Source organism: Pan paniscus, chromosome 1, assembly GCF_029289425.2.
Source record: "Pan paniscus chromosome 1, NHGRI_mPanPan1-v2.0_pri, whole genome shotgun sequence".
Classification (NCBI taxonomy): domain Eukaryota; kingdom Metazoa; phylum Chordata; class Mammalia; order Primates; family Hominidae; genus Pan; species Pan paniscus.
The window spans coordinates 222,001,630-222,019,237 of NC_073249.2; the positions used below are offsets into that span (position 1 = coordinate 222,001,630).

At 56.7% G+C, this 17,608-nt stretch overlaps 1 protein-coding gene across 1 annotated transcript; it reads right to left on the reverse strand.

Moving 5' to 3' along the window:
- Positions 1 to 1,535: 1,535 nt before the first annotated feature.
- Positions 1,536 to 15,806, reverse strand: RNF207 (ring finger protein 207). Its single transcript, XM_063602182.1, has 18 exons — positions 15,689 to 15,806; positions 15,265 to 15,455; positions 14,480 to 14,612; positions 12,962 to 13,106; positions 12,791 to 12,872; positions 12,644 to 12,719; positions 12,448 to 12,573; positions 12,017 to 12,063; positions 11,692 to 11,764; positions 11,552 to 11,620; positions 11,053 to 11,121; positions 10,873 to 10,970; positions 9,938 to 10,124; positions 9,578 to 9,763; positions 9,261 to 9,312; positions 8,807 to 8,924; positions 4,463 to 4,543; positions 1,536 to 3,596 (listed from the first exon to the last, which is right to left on the reverse strand). The coding sequence occupies exons 2-18, from the start codon at positions 15,453 to 15,455 to the stop codon at positions 3,425 to 3,427; spliced, it is 1,905 nt and encodes a 634-aa protein (XP_063458252.1). The 5' UTR covers positions 15,689 to 15,806; the 3' UTR covers positions 1,536 to 3,424.
- Positions 15,807 to 17,608: the final 1,802 nt, after the last annotated feature.

Sequence of the window (17,608 nt, forward strand, 5' to 3'; positions counted from 1 at the left end):
GAAGAGTTCTTTCCCCTGCTCTAAGTAGGGCGGGCCCAGCCTCCATTCCCATTGGGAGCCATGAAGTTGTCTTGTTGATAGGTCTAGGGCAGCTGTTGGCAGCTGCTGGCCTTGTGGATGGTAAGCTGACGGTGTTGGCATTTAATGCCATCCTCCATCTGCCAGAGGCCCAGGAAGCCCACCTTCACACCAGGCCCACCAGCTGGAAGGAGCCCAGGAGGCAGGTCTTAGGGTTTCATGGTGAAATGCTGTCTGACACCAGGGAAAACTTGACGTACTCTGCTTTGGAGAGGAATTCCAGGGGTAAGGATGGTGGGAGAACATTCCCACCCTGTTTATAATCCCAGAGCAGAAGTCAGCAATTACTTAGGGATAAAAGATGAACTCCATTTTTTTTATTTTCTTAAGACAGTCTTGCTCTGTGGCCCAGGCTGGAGGCTGGAGTGCAGTGGCACCATTTCGGTTCACCGCAACCTCTGCCTCCCGGGTTCAAGCGATTCTCCTGCCTCAGCCTCCTGAGTAGCTGGGATTACAGGCTTGGGCCACCATGCCCAGCTAATTTTTTTGTATTTTTAGTAGAGACGGGGTTTCACCATGATGGCCAGGCTGGTCTCGAACTCCTGACCTCAAGTGATCCACGCGCCTCAGCCTCCCAAAGTGCTGGGATTACAGGCGTGAGCCACCACGCCCAGCCAAGATGAACTCCTTAAGGGCAGGATTTGGTAAGTGATTGACTTCTTTTTAGTTCCGTGATCTTGAGATTATTTTTAGCTTTATAAATTTAGCAGTGGCAGGGCCCGTGGAGAATCAGGTTAATGAGGTAAAGGCTTTCTGGGTATTTGCTGCCAAGGCCACATCACCAATTTTCTGGATTTAAAAAACTGTCAAGAGATTTATTTTTCCATTGCAGGTTTTAAAGTGGAGATTCTGAAGTGGAAAATAGGTACTGTCAGAACAAAGCTACCTGGAAACAGCATAGAGTGAAGCCTTTCGTGAGGGCTTGCAGGCCGCTGCTGAGTGGCAGTTTACAGAAGAGGTTGCGGGGTGAGCCTCTTAGCAGGACAGAAAACAAGGCAGCAGCGCACTTGCCACCCCTTCACGAGCTGCTCCTTGAGCCTAAAAAGTAGGCTTTATTCATCCCTTCTGTTCATTTACCAACGTGGGGGATTGATACGACCGGGGAAAACGTTCCTAAACCAGGAAGCTGCATTAGCCGATCAGGCTTGGTAAGATCTCGCCCACAGCTGGCTGCTAGGAGTACCCCCACGATAGGCACAGCACACCACTGTCCCTTCACTGCACTTTCTTCCTGCCTTAGGTAGTCGGGCTTGCCCACCATAGTTTGCTTTTGTAGTGGTTTGGCAAGGTTAGAAGACCTCGGCCTCTCTGTCGTGCTGGGAAGTGCCTACTCTCTGGGCCACTGCTGCAGAAGCCGTGGCACTTGTCATGGGTCTGGAAGACCCAGCCATCTGCAGTAGAGGCGGCCTATCCCATTGCAAGGAGAGGAACTTAACGGAGTAATTATTCTACTCTTCTTTTTACATAAATGTTTATTTAAATATTCTAACTTGGATTTTCTTTCACAGATACTGATTATTCTTTCCAGTTCTTAAATAAAACTGCACTTGATTTCATTCAACCACAGTGTGATTGTCTGGGATGTGAAACTCTGAGGTCACTCCTGGGTAAGAAGTGTCTTAAGCCTTTAGCCTCAAACCACGTGTGTTTTGCCTCCTCAATTTCTTTCTGAATTCCTACCTCTAACCAGTTGTAATGATAATTCCTTTTGCCCTGCAGGCCACCACATAGGTTTGTAAGGCCTTGGAACAGGAGCCTCAGTGCCCCTGAAGTGGCAGGTGCAGGGACAGTGGACGTCGATGTGAGTGATGTGTTATGTGTTGAATGTGCTGCCATGTTAGCACGTAGACCCATTTGCTGTTAATCACTGAATCAAGCTGAATATTTGCTTAAATGTGACTATCTGGGCATCATTTTGCCACAAAAACTTGTAAAATTTTAGGTCACGTGGGTTACTTTTTAAAAAGCATTTATTAAGCTCCTCTAAATGAAAAGGGTACTGTGGAGAAATGGAAAACTGCTGGGAAAAAACTACTAGAAAATAGGTCGCTGCCGCCCAGTGCCTTGCTGTCAATGGAAGGCGGACTCAGGAGGGCTGCAGGAGTTTGGGAAAGCAGCGAAGTTGTAACTGAGACCATCTGCCACATAAGCTGGCCAGGTGCTAACCCCTGGCTTTAGGAGCTCTGCCCTTGCTGGAAAGGGAGAGAAGCTGGAGCAAACGTTCCTCATCCTTCCATGAGTCACTGCTCAGATTACTGGGTGGAACTTCCCAGTAGCACCAGGTTAACAGTGGGACTGTTATTCCGGAGGAACTGGATTCCTTTGCGATAGGGCAGGTGCCACTCAGTGGTGGAGTCTTGTTACCTAAAACCGGCACACCCTGACATACCACACTCTGCCCAGCACAGGGCCTGGCACACAGACGCTCGGTGTGTAGGTGTGGAACTAGCGAGGGATTTCTTGCTGGATTGTCACTCCCTGATGTTTTCCATGTGGAGTGGGAGTCATCCCAAGCTACTGTGACAAGGACGAAGACTTCGTGCCATGCAAACACGGGGAAAATCAAAACTGCCCAAGCCAAAGGATCTGAAATTACGGCCTGTCAGAGCTTCTGGGTTTTACTCTTGACAGATGATTACCTTTTAAAGAAATAACCGGCCGGGCACAGTGGCTTACCCCTCTAATCCCAGCATTTTGGGAGGCCGAGGTGGGCGGATCACCTGAGGTTGGGAGTTCGAGACCAGCCTGACCAACATGGAGAAACCCCCTCTCTACTAAAAATACAAAAAATTAGCCGGGTGTGATGGTACATGCCTGTAATCCCAGCTACTCTGGGGGCTGAGGTAGGAGAATCGCTTGAACCTGGGAGGTGGAGGTTGCGGTGAGCCAGAGATTGCGCCATTGCACTCCAGCCTGGGCAACAAAGAGTGAAATTCTGTCTTAAAAACAACAACAACATTGGCCAGGCGCGGTGACTCACCCCTGTAATCTCAGCACTTTGGGAGGCTGAGGCAGGTGGATCACCTGAGGTCTGGAGTTTGAGACCAGCCTGGCCAACATGGTGAAACCCCATCTCTACTAAAAATACAAAAAATTAGCGGGGCGTGGTGTCAGGCGCCTGTAATCCCAGCTACTCGGGAGGCTGAGGCAGGAGAATTGCTTGAACCCAGGAGGCAGAGGTTGCAGTGAGCCGAGATCGCACCATTACACTCCAGCCTGGGCAACAGAGCGAAACTCCATCTCAAAAGTAAAAAATAAAAAAAAACATCATGGGAACAACCTTCTGTCCAGTGTCCCAGTCTTGTGCCTGCTCTAAGAGCCTGACCCTGGGGACCGGTCCCATTTGCTAAGTCGGGTGTTCCCTCCATGTGGGGACATCGCCCCCATTTTTCTGTTTGGATCTGTGATGATCCATATTTTTCAGTAGAGGCTCTTCTGAGAGGCCGTTCGGAGCCCAGCTGTTTCCTTTAGGCTCTGATGTCTTCTCTCTCTTTTCCGGGACACTTCCTGGATTATTCCTAAAGGGACAGCCTCATGTAAGCCCAGCCCGCTCCCCCATTTCACCATATCCCTGCACTAAAATCCACTCGGGCCAAAGCACTCAGAATGGAACGTCTTCCTGGAAGGCCTCAGTGAGTGAGAACCAGGAAGGCTCTGTCTCCGAAAGGACCTTGTCTACTTCTGAGTAGGAGCCCGTCCCCAGGGGATGGCTGTGAGTTGCTGAACCATCAGCCTGTGTCAGCGGTTTCTGGTGACACTGCATTTTGAATTTGGAAGCATCTGAGCTAATAAATGGCGGCTGTGCAGGGGAGGCTGGGGCCAGACTCTGCTCTGTCACCAGCCGCGCTGTGACTCTGGCCACTTCAGCAACCCTCTGCACACCCCTAGGCTCTTCTGGTTCTCATTCTACAGTGCTGTCCTCTGCCCTGTGACTATGTTTTCCTGAAAGCAAAATACACAAAGATCAGCCTGTGACTGTGTCGTAGGTGTTAATGCACAGCCGTCTTCCTCTGGCAGGTACTGGGGCGCACGCGCTGGCTCTGGGGAACAGTCCTTGGTCACTTTCTCATTTCAGTGACCCGAGTCCCCTAGCATAAGCACGTGCAGCTCCCAGTGGTGAAAGTGGATGCAGGCAGCAGCCATGGCTGTTTATAATGGTAAAATGGGGTTCCGTCTATCAAAGTAACACCTGTTTTATCTATGAGGTCACTTATAAGTTACTCATCTGGGCTGAGAGCCTCTCTGATCCCTTGTTTTACAAAGAGGCCCAGCCAGGGCCCCAGAGCTGGCGCCAAAGGGGAAAAGCCTGGAGTTTCCTTTGTCGTCCTGTTGGCCTCAGAAGCCACATCGTGTGCACACTCTCCAGTGGAGAGACTTGCTTTACCTGGCTGAGGCCGTGCTGTTCCTGCTGTTGTCGTGCGTGTTCTGTAGACTCTCTGACTGCTCATCCACGGGTGCCTGAAACCTGGCAAGAGAGTGGGCACCAGAATCTCAAGGGAGCAGAGCCAGCTGCTGCACGGCCTTAAGCTCAGAAACCTCAGAACCAAACTCTGCCACCACTCATGCACCCACCTAGCGTTTCATTCTTTTGCTCCTCAAATATTTACTAAGGTCCAGTGGTTGGCAAGGGCCAGGCCTGCATGGTGTGCAGGAGAGGCCAGGCCCTGCCATCATGGAAGCTGCGTGCTGGTCGGGCCAGACACGCTGAGGGAGGGAAGGGTGTGTGGTGCAGGGCGCCAGGCAGACCTGCTTTAATCCAGGTGGAGTGGGGAAGGCCTCTGCTGACACTCATCCAAGCTGGGGCCCGACTGAGGGTCTGTGAATACTCCAGGCAGAGGCCCAGAAGTGGGACCAGTCTAGCTTTTTTGGGGAACTGAAAGGGCATTGTGACTAGGGTGTTATGAGGGGCAGACACGGTCACAGGTGCACAGGGAAGGTCCCCAAGAGAGCTGTCCAGCCCCGCGGTGATGGGAATCGTAGGCTTCTAAAGGACTCCCGGCTTCATGGCGGCTGGAGGGGTAGGAGGGTTGGCCATGATGATCTGGATTCAGGGGAGCAATAGAGACCAAAGCGGGTGGATTGAGGCAGGAACAGTAGAGCCAGCAGGACTTGGGGGTGGGTTGGAAATGAAGTGGGTGAAAGGAATCCAGGCTTTCTCCCAGGCTTTTCACCTGAGTGAATGTGGTGCTATTCACTGAGATGGGGAGATGGGAATAGCGTGTCTGCGGGAGGACGTCAAGCATTCTGGCCACTGCTGAACTCGCGGTGCCTGTAGACATCCAGGTAGGGCTGCCCAGGAAGGGGGCAGTGGGAGATGAGTCTGGAGCTCTGGCAAGCACTGTGCTGGAGCGGGAGCTGGGGGTCTGCGTCATGATGGGGTCTTAAAGCCAGGGACTGAATGAGGTCGCCCAAGGAGTGAGCGTAGGCTGTGGAGAATGCCTAAGGCTGAGCCCTGGGGAAAAACATATCTGGGCACTGAGCTGAGGAGGCAGAGCCAGCCAGAGACCAGGAAGGAACGGCTGGAGAGGCTGGCAGGAGCATGGGAGCAAACCTCCAGGAGCTGGGCTCCAGCCTCAATTTATTTCTGCAGAGGCAGAGTATGGCTTGATACATTCATGGTGTGAACAAGCCTGTGTGGGTAGCACCCAGGACATTGTCCCCACCCAGAAGCCCCCTTCATGTCCCCTTCCAGTCTTCCAGGTGACTGCCAAGATCCCTGCCACTCAGCAACTGGTCCTCTCCCACTGCAGCTGAAGTCTGAGGGGTTAGTTCTGAGAGGTCACCACACACAGACAAGAACTGTACTGAAACCAGAAAACCCAGTGTGCATACAGATGCTCCACAGACAGACTTCCCAGGAAGGACTGGAAAGGGATCTAAAACTGACCTTGGGGCATTCCATAAAAGCAAGAGCCCACCCACCCTGATCTCCTCCAAGGAAGTACCACCCTTGTGCTCAGAGCTTCCGATCTGCCTCATGGCTCCAGCCCTGCCCCACTCCTAATATGAGCAGATACTCAAGGGTGACCTGACATCTGAGAAAAACCTTCAGCCTGGAAGATAGAAACCTACACAAGCTTAGAGGGCGTGGTGGCACACACCTGTAATCCCAGCTACTCTGGAGGCTGAGGCAGGAGAATCGATTGAACCTGGGAGGTGGAGGCTGCAGTGAGAGCTGAGATGGCGCCATTGCACTCCAGCCTGGGCGGCAGAGCGAGACTGTCTCAAACAAACAAAGACCTTCACAAGCAAAAAGCAATTGGGAGGAAACACTTCAGGGAGAAAATTCCAAAAGGAAAAAATAAAGTATTGGCCTCAGAGGTGTAAGATATTGTGTCCATGAAACAACAGGATGCCATCAAAAGAAACGGGGTACAGAAAGAGCTGTTGGACATGCAAAACAAGATAGCAGAAATGAACTACTTAATGGAAGATAAAGAGGCTTGGCACGGTGGCTAACACCTGTAATCCCAGCATTTTGGGAGGATGAGGCGGGAGGATCACTTGAGCCCGGGAATTTCAAAACCAGCTTGGGCAACATGGCAAGACCCCATCTCAAAAAAAAAAAAAAAAAAAAAGGGGACCAGGTACAGTGGCTCACGCCTGTAATCCCAGCACTTTGGGAAGCTGAGGCAGGCAGATCACCTGAGGTCGGGAGTTCAAGACCAGCCTGACCAACATGGAGAAACCCCGTCTCTACTAAAAATACAAAATTAGCCGGGCGTGGTGGCGCATGCCTGTAATCCCAGCTACTCGGGAGGCTGAGGCTGGAGAATGGCTTGAACCAAGTAGGCGGAGGTTGTGGTTAGCCAAGATCACATCATTGCACTCCAGCCTGGGCAACAAGAGTGAAACTCCATCCAAAAAAAAAAAAAAGGGAAATAGGACAGAAAAGGTACATTAGAGGGCCAGCCCAGGGGAGCCAATATCCAACAATAGGAATTCCAAAAAGAAAAAGTGAAGAAATCAACAAATTGAAAAAGAGGCTGGGCGTGGTGGCTCATGCCTATAATCCCAGCACTTTGGGAGGGCGAGGCAGGTAGATCACGAGGTCAGGTGATCAAGACGATCCTGGCCAACATGGTGAAACCCCCATCTCTACTAAAAATACAAAAAATTAGCCAGGCGTGGTGGTGCACATCTGTAGTCCCAGCTACTTGGGAGGCTGAGGCAGGAGAATGGCTTGAACCCAGGGGGCGGAAGTCGCAGTGAGCTGAGATCATGCCACTGCACTCCAGCCTGGTAACAGAGTGAAACTCTGTCTCAAAAAAAAAAAAAAAAAAAAAAAAGAAAGAAATATTCCAGCCTGGCCAACTTGGCAAAACTCCATCTCTACTAAAAATACAAAAATTAGCCAGGCGTGTTGGCACGCACCTGTAATCCCAGCTACTTGGGAGGCTGAGGCAGGAGAATCAGTTGAACCCAGGAGGCGGAGGCTGCAGTGAGCCAAGATCACGCCACTGCACTCCAGCCTCGGCGACAGAGCAAGACTCCATCTCAAAAAGAAAAAAAAAAAAAAGAAATATGCCAAAACTGAAGACCATGAATTTTCAGATTGAAAGAGCCTGCCAGTATCCAACCTAATGGATGGAAATAGACTCTCACCAAAGTGAAATCTCAGAACACTGGGAGCAAAGAGAAGATTCTACAAGCTTCCACAGAGAATTAGTAGGTCGCATTACAAGGGTTAGGAGTCTGAGTGCCTTCAGACTTCATGAACAACAACCACGGAAGCTAGGAAATAAGAAAGCGAGAGAGTGATGCCTTTGAAGGAGAATCCTTCCCAATCTAGAATTTCCCATCTAGAATTTGATACCCAGTGAAACTGTCAAGTATGAAGCTAGAATGGAGACATTGTCAGACCCTGCCATCCCAAACATGCACCTCCTTCACACTCTTTCTCAAGAAGTTGCCAGGAGGTGGGCCCCCCTAAAACCTGACAGGCACTTCACCACAAGGGTGGTGAAGGGAGAGCCCAGGCTCCAGCCATTCCCTAGACCTACAGGGCAACCAGTCTATCCTGGGGCCCAGTGACTCAGAGACAGGAACAGCGAAGACTTGCCACCAAGATCCCTCTGCCACTGGAACCTGAGCACAGTGCTGAGACAGCCTGGTCAGGACTCTGCACAGACTTGGCTTGTCTTACATTGATGAAGTTCCTGCCCTCTCCTCCACGTCCTGCTGCCTGGATCAGCCCAGCAGGACCCTCGTGACACCCTTAGAAAGTGCCTTCTGCTTTGACCTACTCCTGAGGGTTGGACGGACCAACTCTGAGCCTAAAAGCAGAAACTCAGAGCAGCCCACTCACTGTGACCATGCTCTTGCAAATGTCCGGCACCTTGTCGGCCCAGATACCCCAAAGGAACCCTAATGACCTGGCCAGCTGACTTCCCTGAACAGGGTCCTGTGGGTGTGGCACCTTTCCCATGCAGTTTTTTTTTTTAAGACAAGGTCTCACTGTGTCGCCCAGGCTGTAGATTGTCGTGCCTCAGCCTCCCCAGTAGCTGGGATTACAGGCATGAGCCACCATGCATGGCTGATTTTTGTATTTTTAGTAGAGATGGGGTTCCACCATGTTGGCCAGGCTGGTCTCGAACTGCTGACCTCAGGTGATCCGCCCACCTCAGCCTCCCGAAGTGTTAGGATTACAGGCGTGAGCCACCGCACCCAGCCCCCATGCACATTCTGAAGAGTCTCAGTGGCCCTGGGAACACCCCCTTGGCCTCACCTGGGCTCCAGCCGCTCCTTCACCTTGGCAATGGAGCGGACATAGGGCGTGATCTGCTTGGTGATGGTGGTCAGGTAGGCATTCTCCTGCCTCAGCTGGAGAAGGTCATGGAGCTGGGCTGTGGGGCCAAGGCCAGAGCATGGGGTCTTAATCCTGAAGCACCTGGCTTCAGATTTTTACTCAAGCCAGGCACCACGTAAATATCCCGACCATTTCCATGATGACCTCTAATGAAAGAGGGAGGCACTTGGTGAGGGCATTCTACTCAATGAATCCTGACCTCACATGCATCATTGGAGGCCAGTTAGCAGCTGGGAGGCACGGTCAAGCGCTAAGGGGAAGAGCGTGGGGATTTGCATCTGGTTAGTGGCCGACTCTGACTTCCTCCTCTGCTAGTATGTGGGTTAGTTAGCTCAGGGACAGAGGGTTCACTCAGCAGCCAACTGTCTGGAACCTTCATAAATCTCCTGCTCATTAGCCACTCGCTGATAGGCTTCCTCCCAAATCTGAAAGAGAAAAGCTGGACATTGGATGTGGCAGTGAGCTGAATTTACGGTGGCGGCATTGCTATCTCTAGCTACTCAGATCTACAAAGCACCCCCCAGCCAGGTCCACGTGGTTCCGAGCAGCAAAGACTCCCAGTTTCCAGACCCTGCCACATGAGGGTCCCGTGGGGCACAGGCCAGGTCCTCTTTCCCCCCTTACTGTCTTAGGGTAGCCCAGGTATCCCCTGACAGGTGGGGCTGGAGTTAGAGTCCTTGGGAGGGCTACCTCCTGGAAGGCGACCCTCATGCCCTCTAAGGAGGCGTGCTCCGAGGCGATCTGCACGTCCAGTTGCAGGGACTTGCGCAGGACGTCTCCCATGATCTCCGCCTTGATGAGCGAGTGGTGCTTGGTGAGGTCTCGGTGCAGCTCCTGTACCTGGTCCTTTAGGCTCTGCATCTCTGCCTGCAGGTGCTGCACAGAGAGGCTGTGTGAGAGCGTGGGTCACCCTAGGCTGTTTTTACTGCCAGGGACTTGGTGGAGGAATGGCTCCCAGCTTCAGCAGCTGGAAGAACTCGATTTCCCCGAGCGTACCTTGGTGAGGAGTGGGTTAGGACATCTCCCCCCGGCAGATCCCTGCCCCCTCACCCGGTAGGAGTCCTCATAGTGGCGGCAGTGCTCTGTGAAGGGCGTGTTCTCGCCCTCCGCCAGCAGCACCTTGGTGCTGATGGACCGGTGCAGCGTGGGCTTTTGGACGGGTGACCCCGACATCTTTCCTACTGGGGAGGGGCAGTGGGGCCCCGTCAGCGCCTTGGGGCCTAAGCCCCCTGCCAGCCTGGGGAGAGAGCCAGTGTGGATGCAGGGGGGTGGGGAAGTCCGCCCCTCCCCCAGCCTCCCAGGGCAGCCCCCTGGACTGCTCCGGGATCTCACAGCCCTCTCCACGACCTGCAGCACAGCAGAGCCACCAGCAGCTTTGAAAAGGCTGAGGCAAGGCCTCACCCGGACATCCACATCTATTTTTTAAAGTCCCTGGAGTGGGTTCCAGGGTGTGGAGCCAAGAGCAAGTCCTTCGGAACGCTGCCGGGGCTAGGACCGAGTGAGTGGTGTGTTCACTTCTATGCTGGACAGAGGAAGTGTGGGCCCAGTCTCTCTTGGTCTTGGGGCCCCTGGACACACACATGCCATTTCAGCATCTCTTCTAACTCCTCCCGAGATGAGTCCAGGAATCAGGCCCCCTATGACTTCAGGCCACCTAGGTGGCGGTCAGCCAAGCCCCAGGCGCCCCACCCCAGGGGAGGCTGCAGTGGTAGTTGGGGGCCTGAGTCCTCCCCTCCTCCTTTAGCCAAGCTCCGAGCCAGGTCTGCCATGGACTTCAGGTCCAGGGCTTCCTGCTTCCCTACTTAGTGGACTCGCCCTGGCCATCCCCTGTGCCCAGACACTGTGCTGGGAGGGTGGCGAGCTAAGGACAGAGGAAGGAATGGTGGCACCTGGCTTCTTGCTGGCGATCTGGCCCCTCAGTGCCCACCCTCCCCCACACCCCAGTGTTGGGGACCTTGTGCCTGACCTCCCCGGTTGCTGCTCACGTGTTAGCACCACTTGCAGCAGCTGCCACCCGACGTGGCCCCAGCAGCAGCAGCGGCTCCAGACAGCGCGCGAATTCAGCTCGGTGGTCACTGGCAATCTGGGCAGCGGGATGGGGTCATGAGGTGGCCTCCACTGCCCTGCAGGGCCCCCGACCCTGGCCCACCCAGGCCACTGCACACCTTGCTGCTCTGAACAGGCCTTAGGTGGTGCGGCCGCGTGACGATGCCCTGCAGCCTCTCCATCAGCTCCTGTGGCAGCGAGGAGGGCCTCAGGCCGGTGGAGGTGTGGCAGCCAGGGGGCAGGAAGAGGGGAGATGGAGGCGGAGCACGTCTGTCTTTGGCACTTGACTTGGTGTCCCTTAGCAGCGCCAGCCCTCTTCTGGGACTCACCCGGACAAACCCCATCCCATCCCCAAATCCACAGGAGAGGGGGCGGCTGGACTCCAGTGGTCACTCCGCCCCATGGGGGACTGTAGGCTCACGCCCCCTTCCTGGCTTCACTGTCCTCGTAACAGTGGCCCTAACAGGTTTGCAGATGATGGAGTTGGGAGGGGGTCAGCCCCGAGACCCCTGGTCCAGGCTCCAGGTGACAGGCTGCCCACCCCTGAGTTGGTGGCTTTGGTCTGCAGGGTGGGCTCCTGGTGGGGAGGGGGCATCTGCAGGAGCAGAGGAGACTCACATAGCCCAGGTCCAGGAACTCAGCCTTGTTGGCCAAGCTGAGGAAGGAGGAGCAGATGACCAGGTGGACCTGGGGGAGGGGATGCTGCTCAGTGCCTGGCCAGGGAGGAGGGACCCACCCGCACCCCGAGCTCCCTGTACCTGCAGGGTGGGCAGCAAGGTGGCCAAGTGAGAGAGCTGCTCCTTGAAGGCCTTGTCCTTCTCTTCGTATTGGCTGGGGGAGGGGGGCTGCCTGGTTTCCAGGGGGCCAGGAGCAGGGCCGGGCAGTTCCATCCCCCACCCGCCGCCAGCTTCGCATGTCCGTCCCTGAACCCCTTCTCTGCACCCTGAGCCATGCTGCCCTCCTTAGCTGGGAGGACATTCGGATGTCTTGCTCCTCAGGGTGGGGCAGGGCCTGCCCGGGCTCTGAGCTGAGGCCATGGAGGCCAAGGGGTAAGGGAAGCAAGCCCCGCTCCCCCCAACTCACCTCTGCACAGCCTGCAGCAGCAGCGCTTTCCTCTCTGCCAGCCTGTCCTAGGAGAGATGGCGAGCATGCTCTTGATTTGCTCCCCAGCCCTGCCACCTCCCACCATGCCTACCCCCCGGACCCCAGCCACCTGCTGGTTACACTAGGTATCTCTCCAACCTACCAGCCCTGCATCTGCTGCCTGGTGAGGGCTTGGGTCCCCTCACCTTAAATGTCACCTCCCCAGGGAAGTCTTTCCTGACCACCTCACATCCCCACCACCAGTCTGGGGCAGGCCCTGGTTTCCCCTCCCAGCTCTCCTAGCAACTCCAGGAAAGTGCTTGGTGCAAGGCCTGCTGCCCTACTACACTGGAAATCCACAAGGGCAAGGGACCAGCCCTGTGTCACCAGTTCCCAGCTGGGTCGTTTATCCCCCAACCCCCACCCCTCACCTGCATGCTGCCGAAGAGGGCGTGGATAGCGTCCTCCTCCTCGGCGGCGCTGTGCCGCACCTCCTCCACCATGGCCTGCAGCAGCGCGATGGCCTCCCGCGTGGCCGTCTGCAGGGCCTTCACGGCCTGGGGACAGGGCGTGGTCAGGCTCGTGATCGCCACCGCGCGGCCCCGCGCGCCAGGCCCCTGCGCTCACCAGCACCGCCTGCTCCAGCCGCTCGCAGCCCTGTACGTAAGCCGATTCCAGGTCCACGCAGTGCGCCCGGCTCTCCCTGCAGAAGGCGGCGGGTGAGGCCCGCTTCAGCGGCCCCCAGCCCCCTCCCCTCGCGTCCCCTCTACGCACCTCTGCATGTCGCGGAAGCAGCGGATGCACAACAGCAACTTCTTGTCGGTGGAGAACAAGAGGTAGGGCTCTGCGTGCAGCGCTGCGGGGGCGGCGGGCGGTGGTGAGGGCTCCGGGCAGTGCCCGCCCCGCCCCCACCCCCAAGTCCCCGGCCCCGCAAGCCTCACTCACTGCACTTCTGGGGCACGTCGCGGCTTCGCTGACCCAGGGCCACGATGTCGTGGCGCGCGAACATGCGTGCTCGGTGCGTCTCGTCGCGGCAGCGCGCGCACAGGGGCTGTCCGCACGTGTTGCAGAAGTACGTGGTCTCCACGTCCTGCGGGCCGAGCGCGGGCTCAGGAGCGCCAGAGCCCGACCGCGGCCAGCGCGGGAACCGCAGCCGCCGCGTGTCACTGCGCGTGTTTGTCCCAGCCGTGGCCGGGTGCGCAGCTAAACGCAGCCCTTTCCTGTAATCCAGGCACTTGGCGCTCTGATATACCCACTTTACAGAGGAGGGCACTGCGGCTCAGAGGCTGGGTAAGTAGGTCCGTGGAGGGGGGTGGGGGACGGGGGGAGAGGGCAGAAACTGCCTTTATAAAACATTTTACCGAGGCCGGGCGCGGTGGCTCACGCCTGTAATCCCAACAATTTGGGAGGCCGAGGCGGGCGGATCACCTGAGGTCAGGAGCTGGCCAACATGGCGAAACGCTGTCTCTAATAAAAATACAAAAATTAGCTGGGCATGGTGGCGGGCGCCTGGAGTCCCAGCTCCTCGGGAGGCTGAGGCAGAAGAATCACTTGAACCCGGGAGGCAGAGGTTGCTGTGAGTCAAGTTGGCGCCACTGCACTCCAGCCTGGGCGATAAAGCAAGAATCCGTCTCAAAAAAAAATTTTTTTTTTTTTTTTTTTACCTGCAACAAAAGGGTGTGAGGGCCTCTCACGGCCCCCTTGGCACACTCAATAGTGGCCAAAAGGTGGTGTACACCCTGGCCATCTGGAGTCACACTTGGGGGCGGGGGGAGGGGAAGAGCAGTGAGGGCTTTAAGGTTCTCCTTCCCAAGCCAGACCCAGGGCTGGGATTCCAGGGCTTGGCCTGCAGCCCTGGTATGGACGCATGCAATGATGGACATAACAGGCCCTACCTGCAGTCCCTACCTCCTGCTAATCCTCTCTGTACGTCTGGGTCACACATTGCTCAGCACTTGTCCAGAACGCTGGAGCTTTTGCCCCAGTCGGGCCGTCCTCCTGGGATTCCCGATACATTTTCTGGCCTCCGCAGGCCAGAGTCCCCTGTGCCTTTTACAGCCCAGAGGGAATAGCATGCTGTCCCCACCTCCCCTGGGCTGTAGCTGCTTCTATGCCACTTGGGTAGCAGAGGCCCTTCAGGGTCGGCCCAGGCCTGCAAACTGGACTGCCCCTCCTGTGCAGGTCCACAACTCCACCCTGAATTGGGGACCAGTGAGCTCTCCCCATATCGAATGGCCTTAGCCTCTGCCACTGTCTGGACACTGGCTCAAGTCCCTTGTTCTGGACCTCAGTCTCCCCACCGGTATAATGGGGTTCACATTCGGGGCCAAGGTGCCCTAGGGAGGTGCTGGAGAATCCACTGCCAGGTCGTCCTCTGAAGACATGCTGAGTGCATGTGCAAGCATTGGGGACTGTGCAACCGGGTACCCTCTGCTCCTCACCCACCCGCCCTGCCGCCCCTGCCTGCTCGCTGCACTCCAGGTCACAGTTGGCACAGCGCACCGCCTCCACGCCATCCCCTGAGCTGTCCACCAGGAACTGCAGCAGCCGGTCCACCGGCGGGAGCCCGCTGGGACCCTTCAGCACCGTCTGGTGTCTACAGAGAAGCCCAGGCCCCGAGATTCTGATACCCCTTCCCCAGGGCTCCCCACCCCCACCCCTCACATTCCAGGCTGGAGCTAAAAATAGCTGTGTTGGGAGGTGGGGTGCACCACAGCTCTGGGGTCTGCTATAAATATCACAGCCAACACTCACCCTGCCCTGGTCCCTACCCTTGCCCAGTCCTGGGCACCTCTGCAGACAGTGGGGTTGGTCCCCTAGTATCAAAAGCAGAAGCTGCTCCTCGACATCTTCTCACGGCATTGGGCAAATCAGAGCCACTCCTGGGTTCCTTGAGCCCACATAACTGTAACTGTGGTTTTGTGGACCTAAGACTTCTAGGACCCCCAAGCAAGTAACCGGGAGCGTCCTGACCAGTGCTGGAGCCCCGCCCTTACCCTCTGACTTTTGATGGGAGGTCTTGGGCCAGTAACTGCAATCTCCAGGCTTCAGTTAAGCTGATCTATAAAATGGACCGAAGCCTGCAACTTCTGGCGGGGAGAGCTAAGGACCGGGTGCAGTATCTCCCAGTCGTTCTGCCTGAAGTTGGAGCCTTACTCTCCTGGCACCTGGGTCCCAGCTCGGGCAGAGCCAACCTTGGGCCCGGGGGATGGGGTCTGGGGGGTTTTTGGGAACTTTGGGACACTTACTGGCACAGCGGGCAGGTGAGGCGGCCGTCGGTCGCGCGGCCACGCAGGCAGCCGGCACAGAAGTCGTGGAAACAGTCCAGAAGACACGGGCGCTCGTACTGCACGTGGCACAGCGGGCACACCAGCGGGTGGATGCTCGGGGCATCCAGGGAGCTCGGGCCCTCCAGGGGCCCGAAGATAGCTCCCGACATCTGCAGCGACAGCGCAAGCGGGCGGCTGGGGCACGCACGGAGCCCCGCTTGAGCTCCCGCGGCCCCTCTGCCCGGGCGCCCGCGCCCTCCCTATCGCGCCTGGACCCGACTGGGCGTCCAGAGGTCATGGAGTGGGGAGCCGCTAGGGCCCAGGTTAGGGCTGGGGCCTGGAGCGCCCCGGCGCAGGGAGAACAGGCAGTGAGGACTGGCGAGGGGCGGGGCCTTGTACCTACCCGCTAGACCGCTTTGCTGGGAGCTACCGGTCCTCCGAGCCTCTCTCCCGCCGTCCAGCGCTCTTAGTGCGGCTCCGGGCCGCGCTCTGAGACACCGCGCGGTCGCTCTGCCGAGGAGTCGCCGGCCCTGGAAGGTCAGGCCCGCACCGGGCGATGGTTCCCACTCTGCGCGGGGCCTCTCTCTGCCGTGGCCTCTCCTACCTCTCCTCACTCCCACCCTCGGAATTCCCCGCCGGGTGTCCTCTGGGTGACCCGCAGGCGACGCCCCTTCCGGCATCCACCTTCCCCAGGGTGGCTGCTGCCTTGAGGCGCGGCGGGGCCGAACCGACCTCGGCGCTCGCCATCTGCTTTGCGCGCTGGTTCCGGCCCGGGCACTCCACCTCCAGCCCGCGGGGAGGAGAGGCCAGGACGCCAAGGCTCCAGGGACGGTGCCAGGCAAGGGTGCAAGGATCGGACTGGCCCCTGCCCGGCATGACAGAGTCCAGAGCCCCAAGACCAGAGCGCCGCGCAGAGCGGGGCCGGAGGACCTTGGCTGCGAGGTCTTCAAGGGTAGGCCGGGCGCGGTGGCTCACGCCTGTAATCTCGGCACTCTGGGAGGCCGAGGCGGGCAGATAGCTTGAGGTCAGGAGTTCGAGACCAGCCTGGCCAACATGGCGAAACCCTGTCTCTACTAAAAATGCAAAAATTAGCCAGGCATGGTGGCGCCCTTCGGGAGGCTGAGGCAGAACTGCTTGAACCCGGGAGGCGGAGGTTGCAGTGAGCCGAGATCGCGCCACTGCACTCCAGCCTGGGCTACAGAGCCAGACTGTCTTAAAAAAAAAGAGTCCAAACCCCACCCCCTACCCCCGCTAATCCCCACTCTTCCATCCCATTTGGGTCTGAACAGGTCATCGGCGCCTCATTTCCTCGGCGGCCAATTGGGGGCGCCAGAGAGCAGCGGACGCCCCTCCACCGACTTTCCAGCGCTTGGGAGGCGGAGTGAGACGCCCTGGAATCCCAGCCCTGCCTTTCGCTGGTTGTGAGCTCTTGGCCATGTTACTGACCTCTCAGAGCCTCAGCGCTGAGTTAAAATAGAACTGGTGTCCTGATAATGGGTGAGGCCCCAGTGGAATAACGCACGTGAAATACACATACTGGGCGTCCACTTAATTAAGGCCCTATCCTCATTGCCTGCCAAGTTCCCAAAAGAGGGATGGGTTTGGGTGGGAGGTTGAGAGGGGAGGTTCCCGGCCTTTCCAGCAGTGCCCCCTCTGCCGTCTGGGCCTGGCAGATGCGTGTTGATCCCAGCGTTTTCTCCAGCGTGCGCTCGCTTGCTAGGTCGACGTGATCAGTGAGCTTTCTCCGCCCGTGTTATCCTGAGTGTCCTGAGAGCAGCCCGTTTCTGCCCCTCTTGCGATTACAAAGTCAAGCCCAGAGCCTGACCCACAGTAGTGCTCAATAAAGGCTTAGAAAAAGCTCGGAGATATTTGAGCTGTTTTCGTTTTGTTTTGTTTAAGACAGGATCTCACTCTGTCGCCGCGTGATCATATCTAACTGCAGCCTTGGCTTCCTTCCACCTCAGCCTCCCAAGTAGCTGGGACTACAGCCGCGCACCACCATGCCCGGCTAATTTTTTGTATTTTTAGTAGAGACGGGGTTTCGCCATGTTGACCAGGCTGGTCTCGAACTCCTGACCTCAGGTGATCCACCCACCTTGGCCTCCCAAAGTGCTGGGATTACAGGTGTGAGCCACTGAACCCAGCCTTTTTTTTTTTTTTGTATTTTTAGTAGAAAAATAAAAAGCACAATGTGCTGCACACATTGGGGGTTTTGCCGTGTTGCCCAGGCTGGTCTCCAACTCCTGGGCTCAAGCATTCTGCCTGCCTTCGCCTTCCAAAGTTGCTGGGATTACAGACGTGAGCCGCCTTGCCTGGCCTTGAG